The 23801-nt window shown below is 41.0% G+C and overlaps 1 protein-coding gene across 3 annotated transcripts in view; it reads left to right on the forward strand.

Moving 5' to 3' along the window:
- The window catches only part of prkar1b (protein kinase, cAMP-dependent, regulatory, type I, beta), a 66822-nt gene that overhangs the window by 28921 nt on the left and 14100 nt on the right, over positions 1–23801 (forward strand). For all 3 annotated transcript variants that reach the window (XM_040050031.1, XM_040050039.1, XM_040050047.1), the window contains 4 exons: positions 11185–11246; positions 15497–15543; positions 18181–18339; positions 23113–23173. In XM_040050031.1, the coding sequence (XP_039905965.1) occupies positions 11185–11246; positions 15497–15543; positions 18181–18339; positions 23113–23173 (329 nt within the window). The remainder of the gene's footprint in view (positions 1–11184; positions 11247–15496; positions 15544–18180; positions 18340–23112; positions 23174–23801) is intronic.

Consider the following 23801-nt stretch of genomic DNA (forward strand, 5'->3'; position numbering starts at 1 on the left):
AGTGCACACACTAAAACATATCGTTCGTAGGAAGTCCATATCAGCCAGGCTTTTTGTTTGCATGCTAGCGCAGATAAACATCCAGCTATGCACGTCAGAAAGTGCACACATGCATGCACAAACACAGTTAAACACAGTCATCCGCACAGAAAGCTGGAAACTTCTGTCCTCTCTCATACTCTCTCTGTCTCCCCAACCTTTCCCTTGCTGCCTCTTCCAACCCGGCATCTCTCTCCGTCCTTCACTTCATCCAATTCTCATCAAATTCTTCATAAAGTAGTGAGTAATAGAGTAGTAATGGTGTCTAAAGAAAGCTGTGTTCCCTCCAAGATGTACCCCAGAGTCTGTGCAGGACTGTTTTCCAACTCGCATAATTCTTCTCTGCCCTTTCATCTGCTTATAACATCACTGTGAGGATGTTGGTATGATTATGTCTTTTGTGTGTTTGCAGGTGTGTGGAGTTTTTGTGTGCATGTACGTAATGATTACAAAAAACAAAACAAACAAATTTGGGCTGTGCATTTGTGTTTCTTTTCATGCATGAATGCATTACTGCATATCCATGTTTGTGCTGGAGTAAAGTAAAACAGTTATATTTTGGACCTGAGCATCAGTTACATCAAATGTCCACAGTGGAAGAAGCAAGGAGTTGTTTGCAGTGTCTCTGTACGGAATTAGGCTCATAAGTGGTGAAGAGGACCAAAGAAGTTGGCACTTTTAGGCCTCTGTGTGCATACCATAATGATTAACAGTACCTAAGGTCATTTATTATTGTGCACAGTGTCAGGTTTCATTTCATGTGAACACATTCGTAGGGTAAAAGTGGGCTTGTGGATGTCACTGTAGCAAGTGCTTGCCCCTGCTGTGTGGACATGATGTTCCTGCAACCCTTCAGTGCCTTTATAGCTCAGCCATTCCCAAAATACTGCCCACACACTGACCACCACATTGTGACAGAGCAGCCCAGCGCCTTACAGAAGAGGCTCAGTTGGCCCATGGCCTCCTATTGTATACATCCCGTCTGCTTTGTCTATGCTAGTGCGATAGATTCCAGTGCACAGGAACAGACAACAGTCTTGTTATAGTGTGTTAATTCTCCCATGACCTCTTCATTGGTTTGATGGTGTCACTCTCTTTGAGATTTATTTAGACTAGATGCACTTGGCCCATTTGCATGCTTGATAAGCTACAGTATGGGACATCTCATAGAGGTTGTTTAGCATAATTTAAGCCACAGTACAGTGGTTTATCTTTTTAGGAAATATTTTCCTCTAATGATTTAAGATCAAAGAACAGAGCTATCAAGCGGGTTGTCGTGCTTGCTCAGTTAAATGTGTTAAAATTGCTTTTTTGTACACAATGAGTACTTGAAAAAATCATTTGCATGTCATCAATTTACAGCTTGCAAGACTGTATCTTGTATAGCAGTGTAAGGGCAGAAATAAAGACAAATCTGTATGTGCAGTCCTGTAAAAAAGTACGACCCATGATTCAGTAGTTTTTAGAACTACCTTTAGCAGCAGTAACTTGATGCAACTGTTTTCTGTATGACTTTTTCAGTCTCTTACATTATTTTTGCCCACTCTTCTTTACAACATTGCCTCAATTCATTGAGGTTTGTGGGCATTCGTTCATGCAGAGCTCTCTTGCTACCGCATTTCAGTCCAGATGAGGTTTGAACTTTTAACTGTGCCATTTCAACATCATGATTTCTTCTTTTTTTAGCCAAAATTATGTGATATCCTGTTGCATCACCCAATTTTGGCTTTAGCTGTCATATTTGACTGTACAATACTTTGGTATACAGAAGAGTTAGTGGTCAAATCAGTGACTGCAAGGTGCTCAGGTCCTGTGGCCTCAAAACAAGCCCATATCATCACTCCTCCACCACTATGCTTTCTGTGGTTCAAAGTGTTTGTGCTGATATGCTGTGTTTGGTTTTTGCCGAACCTGATGCTGTGTATTATAATCAGGTATCTCAATTTTGGTCTTGTCTGTCCAAAGGACATTGTTCCAGAAGTTTTGCAGCTTTACAAACACAAGCTCTGCTGCAATGTTCTTTTTAGCGAGAGAAGGCTTTCTCTTGGAGATCCTCCAAACAGGCCATACTTGTTCAGTCTCTCTCTAATTGTACTGAGGCCTGTAGAGTCTGAGATGGGGACTCTTGGGATTTTTGCAGTTTCTCTTAGCTTTGCACGGTCTGACTTTTTACTGGGACGTCCACTCCTGGGAAGATTATGGTGCACACCTGAATGCTCCAGCACAGCAAACTGCCAAAATGTCTGCTTTTATAGAGGTGCTCACATTTGCTGATGAACAGTTAATGACGTGCATTTGATTAACAGCATCTGGCTGCTACTTACCATGTTTATTCCCATGGAAGCAGTAACAGTGTACTTACAGCTTTGCATAGAGTTTAAAAACTTTCTTTTTCACATGATTTTATTTGAGAGAGAGGAATAGAAGGCGAAAAACAGAGAGTATATCCGTTCCTAATACAGGAAAAACACTGATAATAAAAATTGAGAATGGTTCATACAATTTCCTGTCAATTTTCAGGACGGAATCCTAAACTGACAAATGTATTTAATTTTTAAATTGTTGATGTCAGCATCTTCTCTCTCTCACTTTTGGGTTCCTTTAGTGTTGATAAATTCTAGGTTGAAAGAACATTTTATACCTACTCCCTTGAATTTGGTGTTTTGATAGCCAGAATGCTTCAAGCCAGAAAAGTTGGAATATTAATTTAGGGCATCAAGTAGAGTGCAGAAGAAACCCAATTTCAGCTGCTCCCGTATTCACAAGGGGTCGCCACAGCGGGTCGCTCCACATGTTTGATTTGGCAGATTTTTACACCAGATGCTCTTCCTGCCACAAAACCAAAGGGATTTGTGTCTCCTCCCAGGATTGAAATGGGGATCTTTTGCTTGGTAGGCAGATGTGTGAACCACTAAACTACAGTGCCACTACCAAGTGGAGGATATCAAGGATAATGAGTATTTCTGATTACACATGATTTCCCTATTTGGAAGGTTCAGTGAAAACTCGTATCGAGTGAAGTGTTCTGTTTGTTTCTGGTTAATAATTGTCTAACATTTGTGCATTCCATAGTTTTAGCATATTATATACAAGTTGGTAGGTGGCTGCGCTTTTTACAGCTGGAAAGGCCTTACGTCAGTCAGATGTCAGCTACTGAATGTCTCTCCTCTGAAGCACCCAGTGCACCATGACATCACTGCCCATTGTGAAGGTAGATAATTATAACCACACACACACTATGGTAAACACCACAGTCCTTCAGTCCTTTGTAGTTCCTCCTTTACTTTTTTCCTCCTAGTGATCTGATCTTGCTTAGGGCCCCCAGGTTGTTTTCAGAGTTTTGTCTCTACTTCATTCATGTGTTCGAGCACGTATATGTAATGTGCAATGTTGTGTAAACACCTCTCAGGTTTAAACCCCAACAAAGGACAGTTTGCATCCTGATCTGCTTCTCAAATGCTTATCTTGTTTTAGCTCTTGTCTTCTGCAAGGTGGGAGGGACAGAGGAAGGGGAGTGCGAAGGAGAGTGGAAAGGAAAAGACATGCCCGCAGGACAGCGGTGAGCCTTTTGATGTTAGGCAACATGTCAAGATTACATGTGCATGCGTGTATGTGTGTGAGTATTAGAGAAATGGCTCTTGGCTTCTCTGCAAAATGTATAGGGTTATTTTAGCTTTACACTGTATTATTTGTGTGCATTCAGTATAATTACGTGTGTCTGTGCACGCTGGGAGAGGAAAAGAGTACGGCTCACTCTCTCTCTTTCACTCATTCCAGTGACATTTACCCTGTAGACACATCAGAGAGGCAGAGGCTTAGTCCTGTCAGCACCTGATTCAGCCTGACCCTTTTTTCTCTTCAAGTGGAGGACGAGCTCGCTTTTTCCTGCCCTGTGGCGATGAACAGAGAAAGGGGGCATTAGGCAGGTGTGAAAATCCAGTACTGAAAATGTGAGTTGCACTGACAGGATGATGAAACTTAGTTAAAATAAGCAGGGGAGAAAATAAGTTTTAATACAGTGTAGCAGGAGCTCAGTAGCCTAACTAGAATACTGAGAAAATCCAGGAAGGAAAAGAGAGAAAGGGCGAGGCAGCAGGGTTGGACAAGTTTGATGTTTTTAGGCTGACATCATGACTGCATCAGCAGGTGGTATGTGTTGGCTCATCAGGTATGCCTGCAAGACAGCCTGTCACATTTACACACAGTACAATACACACAGTGGGCCATTAAAAGTTTGCCAGGAATTCTCTTCCAGTGCCACCAGAAAACTACCAATATAGTCAGAAATTTAATCGAATGCTAAGTTTTAATCAATTTTCTTAATCCAGCTCAGATTTGGAAAACAAGATGCAGTAAAGAAGGAGAAAAAGCATTTGATATATCACTGCTACTTTCCCCTGGAAATCATTCAGCGTTTTCCTGTAATAAAATAAAAAAAAAGTTACAATTATAAACTTTTTGAAGTTTGGGGCATAAATTAACATTGAAGAAACAGCCAAAGTTATACATCCTATTTTCTTCTCACATCTTCCCATCAACTTCTTACTCTTTCTCCTAAGTCTGGTTCTTTCTTCCTCTGCCATGAAACACTGGCTCTCACCTTCCTGATAACAACCCAAGTGTGTATACCTTTGCTCTGTGCGTGCTGGGAGAGAGAGCGTTTGAAGCAGCAGTAATGGAGGGGAAATGAGATTGCTCTACTTTTACACAATTATCACTCGTAGCTCTTAAGACCTTTGGAAATTCTCATTAAATAGGGTTTGTAAGCACGTATATGAGTATATGTTTGCATGTTTATTTAAAAACAAGTGTGTTAACAAGGTGTTGATTAAGCTTGGTCTGGTAGAAGTCCCAAGTTGTCTGGTACTCCCTGTTTCTGCTGGATGCTTCTCAAAACTCATAAAGAAACTTGACTCTGTGGTTTCTCTTGCTAAACCTTCACATCGCTGTGCAAGAAGAAATAAGGTGAGAGGAAATAACTGGTGCTATTGTAGGTCCCAGGCATGTGAGAAGGTGATAAGGCCATATTGGTCCATCTGAAATGGACATCCACAGTCTGGCAGGGTTTAAGGCGCCAGTTCCAGTTCAGTTAAACCTGATATTTTATCCGACTGACTCAATTAAGTTCAAAGGTTTAAGGAAAGCTACTGTGTCTGTTAGACTTTTCCTCCAGACTGGCTTTTTGTCCCTGTTACCATAGTAACATGGGCTCTTACTTATTTGTTCCTTTTGTCATTTTTTGTGTCAGTTGGGAGAATGACTGCTGGGGTCTAAAGTTGTATAAGGTGGATTTTACAGTAGTTTCCTCTGCTGTATCCTCGTTCTGTAACTGGACTAATGCACAACTTCTGTTATAAAAATGTGGTTTTCAATGGATTGGATCCAAAGCATGAGCAGTGCAGTTGCATGATGGCACTTTGTATATCACATCTTTGTCAAACACTCTGTGTAGTTTGCTCACTAGCCGAGTATGTTTTTGACAGTTCAGAATCAGAAAAGTTTTGCTCTTATAAAGTAACATTGATGTTCAGTTTGTACTTCACCTACACTGTCAATAAATGTCAAATTGTGTAACATGTCTGAAAGTAAAAAGTAAACACAACTAATTTAAATCATGTTGCCTTACCATGGCATTTGAGTACATTTAAATTCACATAAATTGGATTTAGGAGCCTAAATACATGCTTAGACTTTAACAGTCTGTCTTCAACCCCTTCTTTTTTTCTCTGAGGTGGTCCAATCAGTGCAGGGTGCATAAATGACAGTTTCCTTCATCAGCATTTCAGTAAAAGTCTGCAGGTCAACCAGATCACCAGCATAAATGCACTGGCCCTTAGGTGGTTAGATTCTCTAGTGTGTACATACTGGGACACGTTTACGTTTTTAAGCAACAGGATGCATTCACGTTTACACCCCTTGTAAACCTGTAGAGCCAGGTGTGAGTTTAACACAGTGGACTGCATTGCCTCTGTTGGTTTCCACTATTTAAATTGCACGCTATCTGAGTCTTCAAACCATGTGAATGTGAGACTGCACCAGATCTTTAAAATAAAAATATTAGTCTGTTAAATTGTATGGAGAAATGGAGAAAAAATGAAGGTTTTCTCTCCCCTGTCATCTACCTTTGGCATCCTCCTCTCCCACATTGTTGACCATCCCTAAGTGCTCATTGTCACTAGCCATGACCTGTTATGTCCATGCATGAATGGCTGGGACCACCTCTGTGCTGTGCTGCAAGGTTTCCGTGTGTACTCAGGTCCAATCATCCCAGTAGGTGTAAAATGTTGAAAAATAATTGTTAAAATTGCAGTGGAAATGTTCAACATTGCATATAATTTTATGTTTAAGTATTATAGCTTTAAATTTAATATACACTTACATACTATACTACTTATAGTGTAACTTTTATACTATAAATAGAATAAAATCTTTGAGTATGTTTAGCCTGCTCTTGTACTGCCATTCATTACACTTTTGATTTGGTTGGAGGGGATATCTGTGGTTTGTTTTGATCAAATAAGACACAGTTTCCTTAGGAGTCTCAAGGCCAGTGTGAAGAAATTGGCAGCAGCTGGCATGACCTGGTTCTTCCACTTGCTGGTGGTGCTTCGTGATGAATAAGGGAGCGTGCTTGGAGCTTTTATGTCATAAATATTCTCCTTGAATGCTTCATTGCTTTATGATTAATCCTTCCTCATCTCTTCCTTTTTATCTCTCATTCACTCTCTCATACTGTTGCTTGTTGTCAGGGAATGTGCTTTCATGTTGATGTAATTACAGATGAACTGTACTTTTTTTTTAAAGAAGTAATTGTGTCAAAGGTAATGGTAGGAACGCTGGCTGTGTGTGCCTAACATTAAATGTCACAATGCTTAGTCAGCCTCACAGAGCGGTTTTCTAGCTTATTATGGTGTTTATAAAACTTAAATTTTACATGCATATGATCATATTTGTGAATATCCTGCTTTACACATCATCCTGACTGTTGGCTGAGCTGCCAACTCAGAGCAGTTGTGTGTATTATTCTAAGCAACCTGCCCCTTAGTGGCTTAATTTCTGTTGACTAGTATGTACGCAGCATACAGTCTTTACTTTACTTTACTTTGTTGTCCCTGAAGAAGAAATTTGTTCTGGACGCCAAATTGCAGACAGTACAGCCATATAACCTGAATAATGATGTTGGCATTGTCTCTGGTGCATTTCCATCTCACTGCTTTCACTTGCATCTTAGTGGCTGTAACATGTCTTACCATAGGAAGTCATTTTTTAACTTTCATTGCCAGTGTACATTTGGTGTCCCCAGATCATTGCTTATATAATGGAAATGATTAGACTCGCAAAACAAAGACTATTGTTCTGGTTTGCCAGAGTCAGCAGTCTGAATTACTATCAACTGTGGCAGTGGAAATTAATCCTTCAAGCACTTACGGCATGAACGCTGCAACAGCCAAACCAGTGGCACATTGCTGCCAAGCTGAGACGCAACTTGGAGCAGGGAAGTTCCCGTATGTGGTGGAGTTGTTGATTATTTCAGATATTGCAAAACCTCTCCTACCCAGACAAAGAGCATACTGGATGGGCTCCCCATTAAGGACTTGTGTAACTCAACATTCTGCGGCCCATTAAGAAACACAAAGACGTGGCGGCATGCCGTGCCCCTAAAGAGGCCTTTGGTGTTAATGGTATAATGGCAGCGCTGTGTGTTGATGTAGTAATGTAAAGATAAGATGTCTGCTGCTGAACAAATAAACATTTGGGCTGTAGAAGAGATTAAAAAGGAGGGAAGAGGAGAGCGAAGAGGGAGTCTGTCATTGTCAACCTGTAAGAACAACAAGCAGTCCAGCTACAACAAGTAGCGCTTAATTTTATTTTATTAATGACTGAATCCCTCCAAGCTAACCACATTTTTATGGGTGTTTGAGAACAATAATAGGCTGTTGCTGAACTTTTGAGGGCATGTCTGAGGGTGAAGGAGCGTAAAAGCTTTTCCTGTCACAACTGCATGTACAGTACACAGTACATGCATGAATTCACATGCTCAATGTGCGTACATGTTGCAACCTTTCACATTCAGCGCAACACAGCTTAATGCAGGCTGTTAGATAAAAGTGCTGATCTGTTGGCCTTAGCGGTCCCTGCTTTGAACTTGAACTGCTGCTTTATTTTTATGCTCACATTATTCCACAGGTGTCATCTCCACCTGCTTCTGGCACTACAAACAGACACATATGGGCAATGTGCCATCCATATGATGTCAGCTGCACATGACTTGTGTGTGTGTGTGTGTGTTTGGACATATGGTAAAAATTCAGATGAGATCAAACTAATGTGACAGTGTTACCAGCGTAATTAACATCTGGGTTTTTTTACATGAATGAAATTTTTGGTCTGTTTTAACACTGTACACATGGACGAGTGAATGATTATCCATGTGTGTGTGTTTTAAGGAAGAATCTCCACATAGCTCAACCATGACAGAAGCTTTGTCTCCCTCCATTGGGTGGAGGTGAGCTTCCTAGGCCCGTCACAGTCTACAGGGTCTCTTTCTGCCTCTTTCTCCTTCTATCTGTCTCTGTCAGAACAGCACACTCATTGTTAGTGGGGTTGCTCTGCCTTTTCATAAGGTCAGAGGGGCTACAGGTAGCGGAAAGGACAAGATTAATCACTTCATTTGAGACACGCAGAGAGGGGGTGATAGACCGAGAGATGGGGAAATGGGTGGGGCAGCAAGAGAATTACAAGGAAGAAAGGGGTAACTGAGATGGGAGATGTAGAGAAAAACCGAGCAGGAACCGACATGGACGAAGAAAGGGAAAGAGAGACGGGTAGAGACAAGGGGAAGTAATTACCTCCATATGCATCTTTGTTGCGCTCACTGATGCATGTACTGAGTGGATGGAGAGAGGCGGTCAAGTGTAATTAGGTAAACTCAAGTTTACTGCCTTTGATCCTCTTGCTGTGGCAGTGTGGGCCAGTCTTGCCCATCCTCCTTAGCCGTGCCCCGTGTGATCAACAACGCATCACCACCACAGCTGAATCTAACCATGATGCCATTTATGTGCCTAGTTTTGTCAAAACTTAAAAAGTTCTGAGCTTTGAGTACTTCCAGCACTTTCTCCATGTTTTCTCACTTAATGCCTCTAAATTGGTCTACACTGTTAAACCTGGCATTTTCCAAAGTAATTATTTTCATAAGCCACACAATATAAATTGCACATAACCTCAAACCAACTGCTCAAAAGCTCCCTGAATAAACACAGTCCACGCCAAGCACAGGTGGCCACAGATGCAAGGAGAGTTGAGGGCACTCGTGCAGATGTTGACTGACTAATCATCATCATCAAAGTGTTTGAGCGAGCGTGTCACGTCACAGTGCCAGTATGCAAGTGTTCATCAGAAAATATGTTGTTGCATTGTTGTATCAGTGGGCAAATTACACAACTGTGTGTCTGTGAGTGGATTGGTTGCATGCGTCATTATGGTGTATGGGGGTGTGGCATCCTTTAGTTGTGCGTGCAGACTTCAAAGAGTAAGTGTGTTATTTGAATGTGTGTTTGTGTGTGCTGCTTGTCCTCAAGTATGCGTGAGTCAGTGGCCAGCTGCAACGCACCGAGCCTACCTGTGGGTGAAGTTGGCCCAAATCCATCTTCTTAAGTCTGCTTTTTATTCAGTGTCACATAACAAATACCAGCCAGGTCCATTCACTTCCAAACCACTCAATAACATCCTCAGATCTCTCCTCAACACCTGTTGACCTACGTTACTTTCTTTTTTCTTCTTAAAATGGCAAAGTTTATGCAAAGCAACATTTTTTTAATGTTTGTAGTGTGCTGTAAGTTTGGCTGTGTAAGCCTTTTCATTTCCAAGTACTACGTAGTCTTGTGCACTGTTAGGAGTGCACACTTATTCAACACCCACACATAATTTTGCGCAAACCTGTGTGTTTTCATAGGCAGTGTTCCACTCAGATGCAGACAGACTGGCTCAAGTGCACACATTCAGTGACACACACACACACACACACACACACACACACACACACACACAGGCTCACACACACAAACATAACTGAGAATGGGCTCTGACTTGTCCCACATTCACTCAGCAGGTCTTGTATGTCTTTGATATGCCTGACCCTCTTTTATTGTTTTCTTTTTTTCCCTATATTTCTCTATGAGAGGGGTGGTATGCAACTGATTAGATAGATAAATATACCCCGAAGGTGTGAGGCAGGCAGAGAGGAGGAGAGGAAGGATACTTAGTTTTCTCTTGTCCCAACACATCCCAGCAGTGGAGCTCTAATCTTTTGCGGCTTCATGCATTTAAACAGCCTGATTAGCAACAGTCTAACAGGCGCTTTCCCTGGTGGGCTGAAACAGAAATTAAGTGCTTAGACACAGCCATCACTTTGTTTGTTTTCTCAGTGCCTCTAAAGGAAGATGCACTCTGAGATATGGGCTTTGATCATGGGCTGAAACAAAACAGTCATTGTTAAGCCTGCGCACAGTACCGGTCCAATGTAAAGAGACACATGGGGCTGAAATGTTTAAATTCTTATATGTGATGATAATATTCTGATGTGTTTAGTATTTCTATTTAACAAAAATAAACACCAGTAGTAACAGAGTAGTAACAATGGCAATGAACAATTTCAGAAATGGAGAGTGAAAAAAAGTACAATATTGTAGACTGATGATAAAATAAACTGTGGTCGGTTTGTTGGACTAAACTGTGTGTTATAACTGGCATAAATGTGTTCTTTATGATGGCACTAAGTAGAAATAATGGGTGTGTGGCTGGATATGGATGAGGACAAAGAAATCAGTTGTGTACACATTCAGATTGATGTGTCTTGTGCAAGCTTCTCCCTCTCTCTCTCTCTCTCTCTGTGTTTGAGTGTGTATTGGGGTCACCCAGAGTTCCCATGCTTGTCTCTTTGGCCTTTTCTGCCTGTTGATTGAGTTTGCAAAGTGATGATGGCTGCTGTCTTTCCCATAATGCCAGTCCTACACAAAAAGTCTTGTGTTTACTGTATATTTGTGCATGAAACTCAGCAAACAATTCAGAAAACTGGTGGGATAATATAGCATAATAGTAGGTATGCGTTATTAACTCTCTCTCTTTTCCTTTCTCTTTGTCTTCCAGTGACATATTTGATGCCATGTTCCCGGTCACCCATATTGCAGGGGAAACAGTTATCCAGCAAGGTTTGTATGAATATTTGTTGAGATGAAGATTAAAGTCAGCCTGCTGAGCAAAATCCAACTTGGTTTACGTACTTAATTATAGCAGGAATATGTTACTGTTTGTTTTTTGTTCACCAGAGGAAAATAATCCTTAAATTCTAATCAAAAAGATTCAGTTTGAAACCTAAATGGTTTTTAGCGTCATAACTTGCACTCAGAGGTGCTCCACTCAACAAGGTTCTGGAAGCATTCCTCAGAGATTTGGGGACATACTGACATGATGGCATCACACAGTTGCTGCAGATTGTCAGCCATGTTTAAAATCTCCCATGACAACACATCTGAAAGGTGTGCTACTGTTCTGACCCTAAATTCTGACCCTGCTGCTGTGTGTCACAGCAGAGATCAGTAGTCATCAGACCAGGTAACATTTTTTTATAATCTTCTGTTTTTGTTGAGCCCGTGGTAATTGTAGCCTCAGTTTCCTCTGCTGTTGTAGTCCATCATAGATGCTCTTCTGCATACTTTTGTTGTAATGAGCGGTTATTTGAGTTACCTTTGCCTTCCCATTACCTTGAAGCAGTCTAGCAATTCTCCTCTAATCTCTGGCATCAGCAAGGCATTTTCAACTGCTGCTCACACATCATAGATGGTTCTGCAGGAAAATTCCAGTAGATCTGCAGTTTTAGACCACCCTAAGCAGATGGACAGGTATACCTGATAAATGTGTATTATGGCCATGTGTATCTATTCACAATCTGTAAAAGGTCTGAAAAGAGAAGCCAGTGCAAAGGTGCCTCAAGCCTACATTCTTTCTAATGGCCAGCAGTGGTATAGAACACTTGTATAGAAGTCCATGGAAAGAACACCCTTATTGCTCACTTGACCTTTGACCTTAGTAAACACTTATCTAATGTATTTCTTAGTCTTACTGAATGATGTTCATTTCATTCATTCTGGTCCCAAGTACAGTAGAAATGATAATGGAACAGGCTGTGCTTCAGGGTGGCGTTACCTTGCTCTCTCAAATTCAACTCTTGCTTGTTATATCTGGTTTCAAAGAACTAGAATTATAACAGCCAAAACGCTCAGCTCAAGGCTTCAAGATTAACCATTTGGTGATGTCATAGTGGTTGTAGCCATCTTTGACACGCTGGAATGCTCTGCCATGGTCATGATTTACATCATCTTGATGGACTTAGCCACTTTAATGGAAAGGAAACAATTAAAGTGCTATTCTCACTGATTACCTTCGATGACTTTATCTTAAAGAATACTACAATTGTGCTGCAACCCCTGCTTTTTTTTTTCCTCTGCCACTCCTACATTCCCTCCTGTTTCCTCTCATTGCCTCACTCAAACATTCCCCTCAGTCTGCACCAGATGCCAGGTCTTTCTCCTCTGCCTAACTGCAGTCATCAAAACCTTTAGTCTAGGCATCCCTGGACTTTGACAGAACACAGATCAGCAGGTCCAGACTGTATTTTTCCAGCGCTCCTCCACACAAGCTCCTATCAAACACAGAAGTGGACACATTTAATCACATATTTAAAACACTGAAAACAAACATTCTCTCACACAAATCCCCAGTTCTAGATAATATTATGTTCACACCTGCTCAGAAAAACATAGTTTACATGTGTGGAGCATGCCTTACAAACACACACTCATACAGACACTAGGTGCAGGAAAACTGTCAGTGTTAGACAAACACTCCCTCAGTCTCTCCCACCTTCTCTTAAGACAGCATCCAGGAGTATATCAGTCCTAATTTGGTGATAATAAGTCTAGCTAACTTTTCTGGGGGCCCTAGTCCCAGACAGTTCATTGTTATATACACTATAGAGTGTGGTATACACTATATGCAGTGCTGATGTCATTGCTAACGTCTGGACTACTGTACACCATCAAGAAACCAACCACGCCACTGACCACTCACACATTGTTTAGACACAACTGGGAGTTATTGACTGTAAGGTTTGAGTGGGATTTAAACAGGAGGTGATTTACTGTATTATAACATGCAAAATGTAGCATAGAGCTATTTTCATTGTAATATATTGCTTATAGAGAAGTTCATCCGCTGTTCCTGACATAAACTGTTTCAATTAATAGTAATAAGATGTTTTCAGCGCTGATTTTTGTTTTGTTTGTCAGCAAGATTATGCAAAGACTATAATGAAACTTTGCATAAAAGTAGAAGTCGATCAAAGAAAGATGGCATTAAAATTTGAATCAAATCCAGATCACTTTCTTTAAAAATGCAGAATAGCAGTATTGCCCCTGGTGTCCTACTAATTTTATATGAGGAAAAAGATATTCGAAGATGAAATTAACTTGATGATGGACATGTTTACTTTAATGCTGACATTGTGTTTACAAAGCACCTGAGAGACTGAGGATGCAACCAGCGTTGTCCTTTTCGAGTCGCAGCATAACACCTAAAATAGCTTGTATTGAAACAAAGCCTGTCTGTGTGTGTGAGTGTGTCTCTGTGTGTGCGCATTATGGTTAAATATTTGCTTGCACTCACAGAGGGATTGGAAATGATGCAAAACAAAGGATTGGGCACCAAAGTGATAAAAGACAGGAAGAGCAGGAGAAAAGAAAGACACAGTGAGAGGGAACTGAAAGACCGATAGATGAGATGAAAGAGAGAGACAGAGACAGACAGAGGGAGATAGCCATGGGCCAGGTTGCAGCAGGTTGTGAGTAGGTGTATGTATGTGTGCGTCTGAGGTTTCCACTGGGACAGACCTTCAGATAGACAAGGAGCGTTTTGTGTGACAAATAGAGCTGTATGATTAACGAGCCCCCTCCACTCAGTATTAATTAGCCGTGTGAACTCCTGTGAACTTTACTCACGGGGTGCTCTAAGCCTTTCAACTCTTTAGGTGAACATGCACACAGAAACACAAGCACACACATACAAGCTCACTTTGTATCTGCTAAATGCACACAAATGCACACTTGTGTCATCAGGACTCATGCATCATTACCTGTATGTACCTCTGAATGGATTTGCATTTGCAGTTTGGAGTTGTGGGGAGAGATTTGCGCTGCTCATGTTTGTGGCTGTCAGTCCTTTTTAATAATTTCCCCTGAACCCTATGTAATGGATAGCATAATTAAAGGAACACTTGCCATTTTTTAGCCTTATCTCCAGACTAGATGCTTTTAACGGACATTAACCATCCGGATCCCATGACTCGCTTCGAGGGTTATTGTTCACTTTGAAATCCCACCACACTTATGTCAGTGACACAACATCAGACCAGACAGCACATTTAGTTCCAAGCTTTGTAAATATAACAAACAGTATTCTTTAATATAAGGAACTAAATAAATTAAGCTGCTGCCTGTGGTTGGTTGCTATACTATGGATCTCTGTTCTTTACACTTCAGAAGGATCTAGCTACGCATGCTCAGACACTTCGGTTTCAGAGCTTGCATTATTATTAAGCCACCCAAGAACCAGTAATGAACACTGCTGCAGTTGCACTCTTCTGCTTGTGAGAGCCTTATATCACAAATATATTGGCAGGCCCAGTGAAATATGCGTTCTGGAGAAGGCAGTAGCAGTTTTGACGCTGGGTGTGCCCTGAAGCTTGAAGTAGGTAATTTATGAAGATCTGAACAAAAATAACATCCAGACAAGAAACCCAACAGTTTCTTTTTTTTTTGTTGTTTCTTTGGCTTTTCGAAGAGGGCCCAGAACCAAACAGAGACATTCCAGTATTCACAAATCCCCAAAGTTTCTCAATTTATTTGTGTGAATTGGCTTCAAAAATACTTTAATCCCATAATGCTTCAATTTTAGTTTAAAGGTTCTTGATGGAGTTTTTAAACCTCTTTGAACACTACTTTTTTATGAATATGCTCTCTTTTTCTTTATTTGTGTTCATGCACAAGGACGCTCACAAGCGAAGTGTCACACTTAATTGCAGGGGACGATAATGATGATAGAGATGGAGAGAAGATTGCATGCTAGTAAGCAGTTTTAAGAGGCTTATCTTTTTTTTTTAATGAAGCAATGTGTTTGTTTGGCCTCAAGGATACATTCTGTGAAGAACATAACTATATTTGTTTACAAGAAAACATTACAGGGACACCTTTTACTGGTTAAAAAGTCCACATTTGAGAAATAAACAGGAGGTGAAAGTAAAAGGGGAAAAAAGCAAGTAAAGGAAGCTTTCTAAATGGTTTAAAGCTAGCAGGTATTGATGTCTTATCTGTGCTCACCTGTGTTTCTCCTCCTCTCTCCCCTCTAGGTGATGAAGGAGACAACTTCTATGTGATTGACCAAGGCGAAGTGGACGTAAGTGGGTCAGAGCACATTTAGAGTACACTCTTACTTGTACTTTGAATGAGTCAAAGCAAAATATTTAAATTAAAGGGCATTCCAGTATGGTTTTATTTACTGTCTCATGTGTAGTCTATAAGAAGGATTGTGACTCAGTAGAAAAACCCAGCCTTCTTCACTCACGTAGAGATAAAATTTCCTTCTAACAATGGGCAGGTTGTAGGATTGCCCCTATGTTTTGTTCTCTTCAAAGGTCTCTTCCACTCTGATGACAATCTGTGCACTGCTATAGATTTGAACTGGCTGTGAGAGGCACACAAACTGAGAGATCTTTTGTCTTAGCAAGCCTGACACAGAGCGATAGAGTTAAATGGAGGGAGATAAAACAGAAGCTAGTTAAACAGGAAGTGACCTTATCAGCTTACAACAGTGAGCACAGAGACAGTGGGCAAGAGGAGAGAAGCAGGTTGGCAAGCTTGGCTGAAGTTTGACCCACCTGAGCAGGAAGAAGTAAGTGTAGGAGTAGTGAGATGGTGCCTTGATAGAAAGATGGTGTAGCAATGAACTCTCAGAAAGTGAATTGTCAAATATCATTTGATAAGTTGTGGGGCTCTTTTTAGATTCCTGTGTAAGAGTAAGGATCCATGGTTGTTTATGTAGTTCAAGATTATATTCATGTTAGATACAAAGATAGATGGTAATATCTGGAAAAACTCAAAAATCTGTCTACAACAATCAAGACAAAGTTTGCCTGTTTAATCTTATAAAGTTCCCTCTTCTCAAAATTTCTTAATTCTGATCTGATCTAAGTCCACATCTGCATCTGCTCAGTCTGTGCATCTTTTTTTGTTCTGCCGGAGGTCGTCTCCTCTGGAATGACACCACACGCTCCCAAAGCCAGGACCCTGTCACCCTGCACTCCTACCCTCAACCTCACCCCTGTCCAAACCTCGTGTTCATTTGTGTCGCCTTCACCTCATCACCATCGTGCCATCCACCCCTCTATCTCTACAGACAGCTGCTGCCTCCCAGCCAAAGCCCAGGCGCTAAACTGCTTCAAGATCAGTGCCGAGGTTATTAAAGTGTGGAGATGTCTCTCATTAAGCTGGGGTGTAAATCTGCCAGCATCCCATAAACTGCCTGAACGCTGACAACCACTGCCACTACTGTAAACACCCCTCCATGTCTGCACTCAAATCTCCTCACTTACGGCCTGTATTTATATGGGTGCACCGCTAAAGAAATTACAGCTTTCATGCCAAAATGTAAGATGATCTTATCAGGGAAAAGAAATGGTAGCTATAATTAAATATTGATAGTTGTTTAATCACAATTATTTGGGTAATCGTTGAAATTACTTACCTTAACAGTCATTTTAAAGGAAAGCTTATTTTATTTTTATAGTGGATTTGGCAATGAAATTAATTACATCATGCCAAACAGAGATGCAGATTTTTTGCTGCACCTACCTGTATGGGCAGCAGGCTTGTGCAGAGAAACAAACTCATGACTCATCTTACCCTTCCAGTAATTTTGATTCATTGGTTCATTAATTATTCACAGGCACATGCGATTTGCTCTTGAAAATTCACTTATTGTGAGAGACAGCATACAGCATGTTAATCAAGACTTTTCTGTTCTGTCATCTCAGCCCCGACTGGGAGTAACTTCACTCTTGCTCCCGTTCAAGTATTAAAGCAGCTCTGTCTATCCGGGATTTGCAACAGAGTGTTCATGAAACTTTATGACACCACATGTACAAAAGTGAGGATGAAACAGTGACTCATAGGTCAGGAGATACCTGAGGACTGGACTGTTAAAAAGCCTGTATGCTACCTGTATGCTCTGATGTAACTCTTTCTCAGCGTTCATTTAATTGCTCTTCTAGGCTTGACGTAACCAAAGTCAGCACTCTGCATCTCTTTGAAGCCATGCCACTGTATAGTGAAGGATGAGTCCCCTGTGGTCTACTCAGAGCATGAATAATGGCCTGCAACAATTCTGGCAATTCACAACAACCACCAGAGAGGAATAAACCCTGCTTCCCTCTGCCTCTCTCTGTGTTATTAAGTCAACAAGATAGTGGATAGTGTGTCGACAGCTGAAACCGTAACAGCCCTAGAGACAGCCTGAATGAGTCTCACTGAGGTTGCATTGTCTGTAGAGCTACAGTGGTTGATCTCAGTAGAGCTGTGCATGTGTGTTCCTGCACATGTAAGTGATGAAGCATCATGAGAATGTGTGTTTCAGATGACACACAGCCCGAACAAATCCACACAGCTTTCCGACCTCCCATCACTTCCAAATCACAGGGATGACTCTAACAAGACAAGACAAAGAAAATAAAAGGGATTGATGGAGAGATGGTAGGGATAGAGGGCATTTTAGAGGGTCTCATCTGAGGGCTTAGTGGGGATCAAATACTTAGGGACAAGCCTAGTGAGAAAATCAAACAGCCCGGAAACTGAAGGGGGATGGGGGAGTGGTGGGCCAAGTGTTGGATAAAGTGTCTTTGGATGGGTAGCTGAAATAGCAGAAAGTTTTAAATTCCTACCTCAAAACAGCTGTACCCAGAAAATGTTTGTATTCTTCAGAAGCATCCCATCTTATATATGACCCTCTTTATAAATTTTGCTTTTGTTCTGTCTGCAGGTGTATGTGAATGGTGAGTGGGTGACCAGTATCGGAGAAGGAGGTAGTTTTGGAGAGCTGGCCCTCATCTACGGGACTCCTAGAGCTGCCACCGTCAAGGCCAAAACAGACCTGAAACTGTGGGGCATTGACAGAGACAGCTACCGACGCATCCTCATGGTATGAACTTCGTCATGATGACTGTCAGTATTTCTGTAAACTCCATGGTAACAATATGCAAGAGGCTGGTTTGTAGCAACCATACATTGCAAAACTTGATGGGTAAATTGCTTCCACTGTGCACACATCAGTACAGCTGTATATTTTTTTCCGTGGCTGTACTGTGGTGGTGTAGGTTCAGAAAAGCTTCCAACCTGCTGATGATTGTAAATTAGCTGTAGGTGCAGATGTGCGAATGTACGGTTGTCTGTCTTTCTTTGCGTTTCCCTGTGATGGAGTCGGATCTGCCTTGGCTGTGCACTGCCTCTTGCTCTACATCAGCTGGGATAGGCTTCAGCTCTCCTGCTTCCCCTAGTTAGATAAGCGGCTAAGAAACAGGATGGAGAACTGAATATCTTCTTTCTTGTGAGTGAAATTGCAGTATGACAGTTTTGGGACACAAAGTGCTTGCTGTGGTTCTTCGTAGTGTAATGCTTTACACATTTGACTAACAAGCTAAAGACACTTGGTTTGATCACACAGCCCTTAAGGGTTGTGGTTAGGCCGGCTAGCCTTTTGTATAAGGCAGCCAAAAGTTTCTTCTTCTTTACGTGTTACTCTCTTGATTACTAAAATAGATATACTGGCTACCTATAAATGTATGCATTTGAGCACTATGGAAATTTCTGTATTATATAATTAAAGAGGAATGCTATTACTCCGTTTTGGGCATTTTAACAGTAGTAGACAAATAACCAAAGGGGTTCTAGGTCTGTAGAGCTTGTTATTTGTAGGTAGGTAGGTATTTAAATATATTTAACCCATGAATTGGAAAAGATATGCTATCATAATTTTATGGTATATTTGAAAATATTAAACATTAAAACAAATCCACACTATGACACTGTAGACAAATAATATCTACATCCCATTAGTAGACTCTCTAGGGTCATCAATCACAGTCCTTTGCTTGCAGTATTTCCTCCCAGTCAACCACTTAAGGCTCCTTAAGCACTTAAAACATTTGCTTTCTTTTTTATACTCTAAATACGCTTTAACACACAGAGGAGTGTATCCTCCCATTTTAATGCGTCTAGATCTCTTCTTAGATGAAGAAAGCCAAATGTGGGGAGGGAGTGAGAAGAGGAGTAAAAAAAGTCAATATTAATGCCTCCTCTTGCACTTCCCACTCTGGGAGCTTATCTAGCAGGAATGTCGAAATGTTTAAACTGGAAACACAAGGAACTGTGCCCTTGCCCTCATCCTTGCTCATAAGTGCACACGCACACACGCGCACAGATTGGTTGTTATTAGAATGACTAAATATTGTCCATGTGTGTGTCTGTGCCCAGCTAAACACTTCCTCAAATGTTCCTAATACCATATTCCGAATAAATTAGAGAGTTCCCATTTAACTTTTCAAACTACCTCTTGCATTTAAGCCTTGGCCAACTGAAAGTTCAGTTCAGTGTAAAACCAGCAGAGATTGAAGCAGGTTTGTTTTCGGACCTTTCAGCTCAGAGTAAAGTTGGCATTGACCTACACAGCACTCATGTCACCTCTTAAGCGCATAGTTAAACTAAGGGCACAGTCCGCCCTGGTAACCTTTCTTTGAGAGGATTCTCCTTGTCTTACACATTTCATTCCTTCGTTGCTTCCAGCAGCAGCTGCAGGAGGGGAGACGGGGTGAAACAGAATTCAATTATGTGAACCTGTAGTTAATTATTGCTGTCAATGATTTGTAAAGCTGTTTTTACAAAGTGTGGTATTCTGGCAAGGACTTAGGCCAACGAGTGAGCTTTCTCTCTGAGTGTAAATGTGTGTGTGTTTGTGTGTGGTGTGTTTCCCAGCAAAAAATATGCTGAGCGCCTGTGTCTGCAGCTAGTTAGCTGGAAGCTCATAAGGTGCATTGCCACTGCCATCAGGTTCAATGTTTTCACATCTGCTTTCCTGTCCCGAGTCTGCTGTGTCTCCAAATCTTAAAAATGATTATGTGTAATTTAAATGGTTTTACATTTACAGTCACTAGTTCATTCCATTTCAAGACACATTATTTTGAACAATTATAGCAACAGTTGCATGTTGCATGCAGTTGCATGTTGCAGGCCATGGAATACCAGGTAATCTCAGTGCCAGCCCACTCAGCTGATACCCATCTATGCTTTCAGTTCTTCATCCTGCACACAGCATGCTAAAAGTTACTGAACACTGCAAATCACTTTGCAACCCACCTAAATCTCAGCTCCTGCTTTTTATGCCATTTCTGACTTTTTTGCACTTAAGTGGCTCTAACTGCATTTGGTTTTTGAATAACCGTCTATATTTGATCCTTAAACTGAATATTAATTTCAACGGATCAAAGTGAAATTCAAAACCAATTAAGTCACATTTATGTGATTTTTAAACTGCATCGTGTGCAGTCTCCTCCCCAGTTAGTGATCCACCAGAAATGTAAATTTTGTAACCAGTTGATCATCCAAGTCACTTAGACCTACAAAATGGTAAATGGATCAATCAGGAATAAATTTAATATTTTTGAAGAACTATTTGGTTAAAAAAAGATACTTTAAATCTCAGAACTTTTACAATTTACTATTTTAGTTCTCTAAAAAGTGCTTCTTCTTACTTCTTATATACTTCATATATTTCATATAAAACCTTTAAGATGAGCAGAAATTGTTTATAGGTGCCTTTGATGAATTTACTTGTAGATATTTCTCCTTACACCATGCCCAGTGGAAAATAATGACACGCGCACAAGTCATTATATCACAGTTTGTTTACAGTACGGCCATGATTTTATCATGTAGAGCCAAAGAGCTTCTCACTACACCACCCACCCTACCAGCTTCCTTATCAGGGTGTACATTGAGTAAACAGTGTAATGCCATTCCCTGTGATAACCACACTGTTTCTATTGTGTTACTGCCATTTATACAATACCTTCCTTGTTGTGTCATCTTGGTATTTAAACACACATAGCTACAGACAAAGCCGTTAACAAACCGACAGACAACTGTCAACAAACAGAACATGAGACGAAAGGAAACAAGGAGAAATTATACAGAAAAATGAGAGGGGATGTGTGCGTGGCGGGTTGGTGGTGTATGTTTTTCACATTGGACAGAGATGAAGGTGATGGAGATGGGGTGTAAGGTACAGTTGGTTTAGTCTGGCTTCACGCCACACCTCAAGTCTTTGATGACTCTTCCTCAAAGACTGAACAGACACAGAGGCTGGTTCATCTTTTAGCCACAGGAGGAGTGAACACTGGGGCCAACAGGAGCAGAAGAGTTTTATACATGAAACATGTGCTCAGGCCCTCCCAAGTAGACAAGATAAAACAGAAGACAAAGAGAAAAAAGATGTTCACCAACGAAATAAATGACAACTTGAAATTTTAGAAATAGAAATTTAGAAACGCATCATTTTCATTCCTTCCACCGCAGCGAGCCTCTTTGAAACCCTGCGATGTTACTCCGGCCCACCCAGCGGTTCCTACTGCACTCGTATAAATCACATCTACTGTATTGTAATGTAATTTCATGTACACATGTTAAGCCTTTAAGCCTTGCAAGGCTGTCTGATTAGCTCTATGGGGAGACTTTCAAATCTGAAGACCAACTTAACATCTCTGTGTAAGCTGGAGTGTGTGTGTGTGTGTGTGTGTGTGTGTGTGTGTGTGTGTGTGTGTGTGTGCGGTGTGTGTTAGAGGTAGAGCGTACATGCGTTACTGTTTGTATTTGCTTGCTTAACGAGCAAGTTTCATCTCTGCGGAGACGGCAGCAAAACATAAGTGGCAGAACTAAAAACAGACTGCACGCTCTGCCTGCACACACTGACGACACACATGCACACAGACACACAACTCAAATCATTTATCCAGGAGGGAGGCAGCGCAGGCTAGAATTCCTTTAATCAAGTTGTTTACGATTCTGACTTTGACATTGGCTCACTTGGGAACATTTTCTCCCCTTTTAAGACAAAATGTGAAATTATATGAAATTAGAGGCAGCAGCGGGTCTCAGGCACTTATGCACTAAAGACACCCCAAGCCTCAATATATCATTTCCATATGCAAAGGCAGGGCGGACAAGATCGTCTCTCCTCACTCGCTTTTACTCTCTTCATGCTCCCACTCCCTCTGAGTGGTTCTGTGCAGTGAAGGAGAAATGCAGCGAGGGAAGGGGTCCTCTGGGTCTAGACTTGTCAGGAAGCACCTGATTTTCATGGCAGAGGCAGAATGAGGGAAAGTCCCCTGCCTGGTGGGTGGGGTGGGCCACACACACACACACAGACATACACGTATCAGAAACACATTACATACACCTGCATAACCATGACTCCATGAACTGTCATCTATTCATCACAGATATAAAAAAAAATAAAAATGTGTATTCATGTTTTAATATTTTGGCAGTATTCATATGTAATATTTGGAGTTTTTTTTTTAAAAGGTTGGCTGTGGAATGAGAAACATGCAACCCTTTGGATGCTCTCTATGTTAAAAGGTGCAGATTTTCAGGCTCTTTCCAATATTTGCACCCCAAAGAAATACATTTTTCACAGTTGAAAAACTTTGTCGAAGCAAAGTTGCTGTGCTTTTAACTTTGGTTATTAAAGGAGTGAAAAAAATAAAACAAATTAAAAGTTTTAAAGAGTTTCTGATTAATGAGAGTGATCTCTTGGTTTTGGGATAAAAATCAAACGTATGACCATTGGTGTGCATTAATACCATAGTATTACAACAACTTCCTTAAATAGTAAATGTGTTTGCTTTTGTGTGTGTTACAGGGCAGCACACTGAGAAAGAGAAAGATGTATGAAGAGTTCCTGAGCAAAGTCTCCATTCTTGGTAAGTCTGTGTGTTAAATCTAATATAGACAAGACGTGCAGCATGTTGTTACTGGTGACCATAATGAATTCTTTTACACTTTGTTAATCAATTTGTGACTATGCCGAAGGATATGAGTGTGTTTATACATATTTATGCATTCATTTTACACAGGTCAAAGAGTTGAGAGTGCAGAAAGTTACTTATATACTGTAGATTCATCCACATAAACACAGGCGCACGCTGTCACACAAGGCCCATAGCTGAGTGAGGTCTGTGTGTACAGTCCTAATCTTCTCACACTGTTCATGCTAAAGCCAGTCACACTATGCAATGTGTGCAATGTCTCCATGTGGACAATTAAGGAATAGTGAGTTGAGTTAAGCCTCTCTTTGCGGCTAGAATTTGGATAACCAGCCTGCACAGGCAATTTGGTTTTCAGGGATGGCGAATGAGATTCATTCAGATTTTGAAAACGAGTTGCAATTGGAGCTGACATCTCATCCCTTTCCACTTGATTGTGTATGTGGTGTATAAAGCAAGGCCATGCCCTCTGTACAGAGTTATTAGCTGGCTGAGTAAACACATACACTCAATCCTGGTCTTAGGAGGATGTCTTTGCGAGGTCCGCTCTCTTTTCATTCAGCTC

Source organism: Simochromis diagramma, unplaced genomic scaffold (genome assembly GCF_900408965.1).
Source record: "Simochromis diagramma unplaced genomic scaffold, fSimDia1.1 OVJJ01000321.1, whole genome shotgun sequence".
Lineage (NCBI taxonomy): Eukaryota > Metazoa > Chordata > Actinopteri > Cichliformes > Cichlidae > Simochromis > Simochromis diagramma.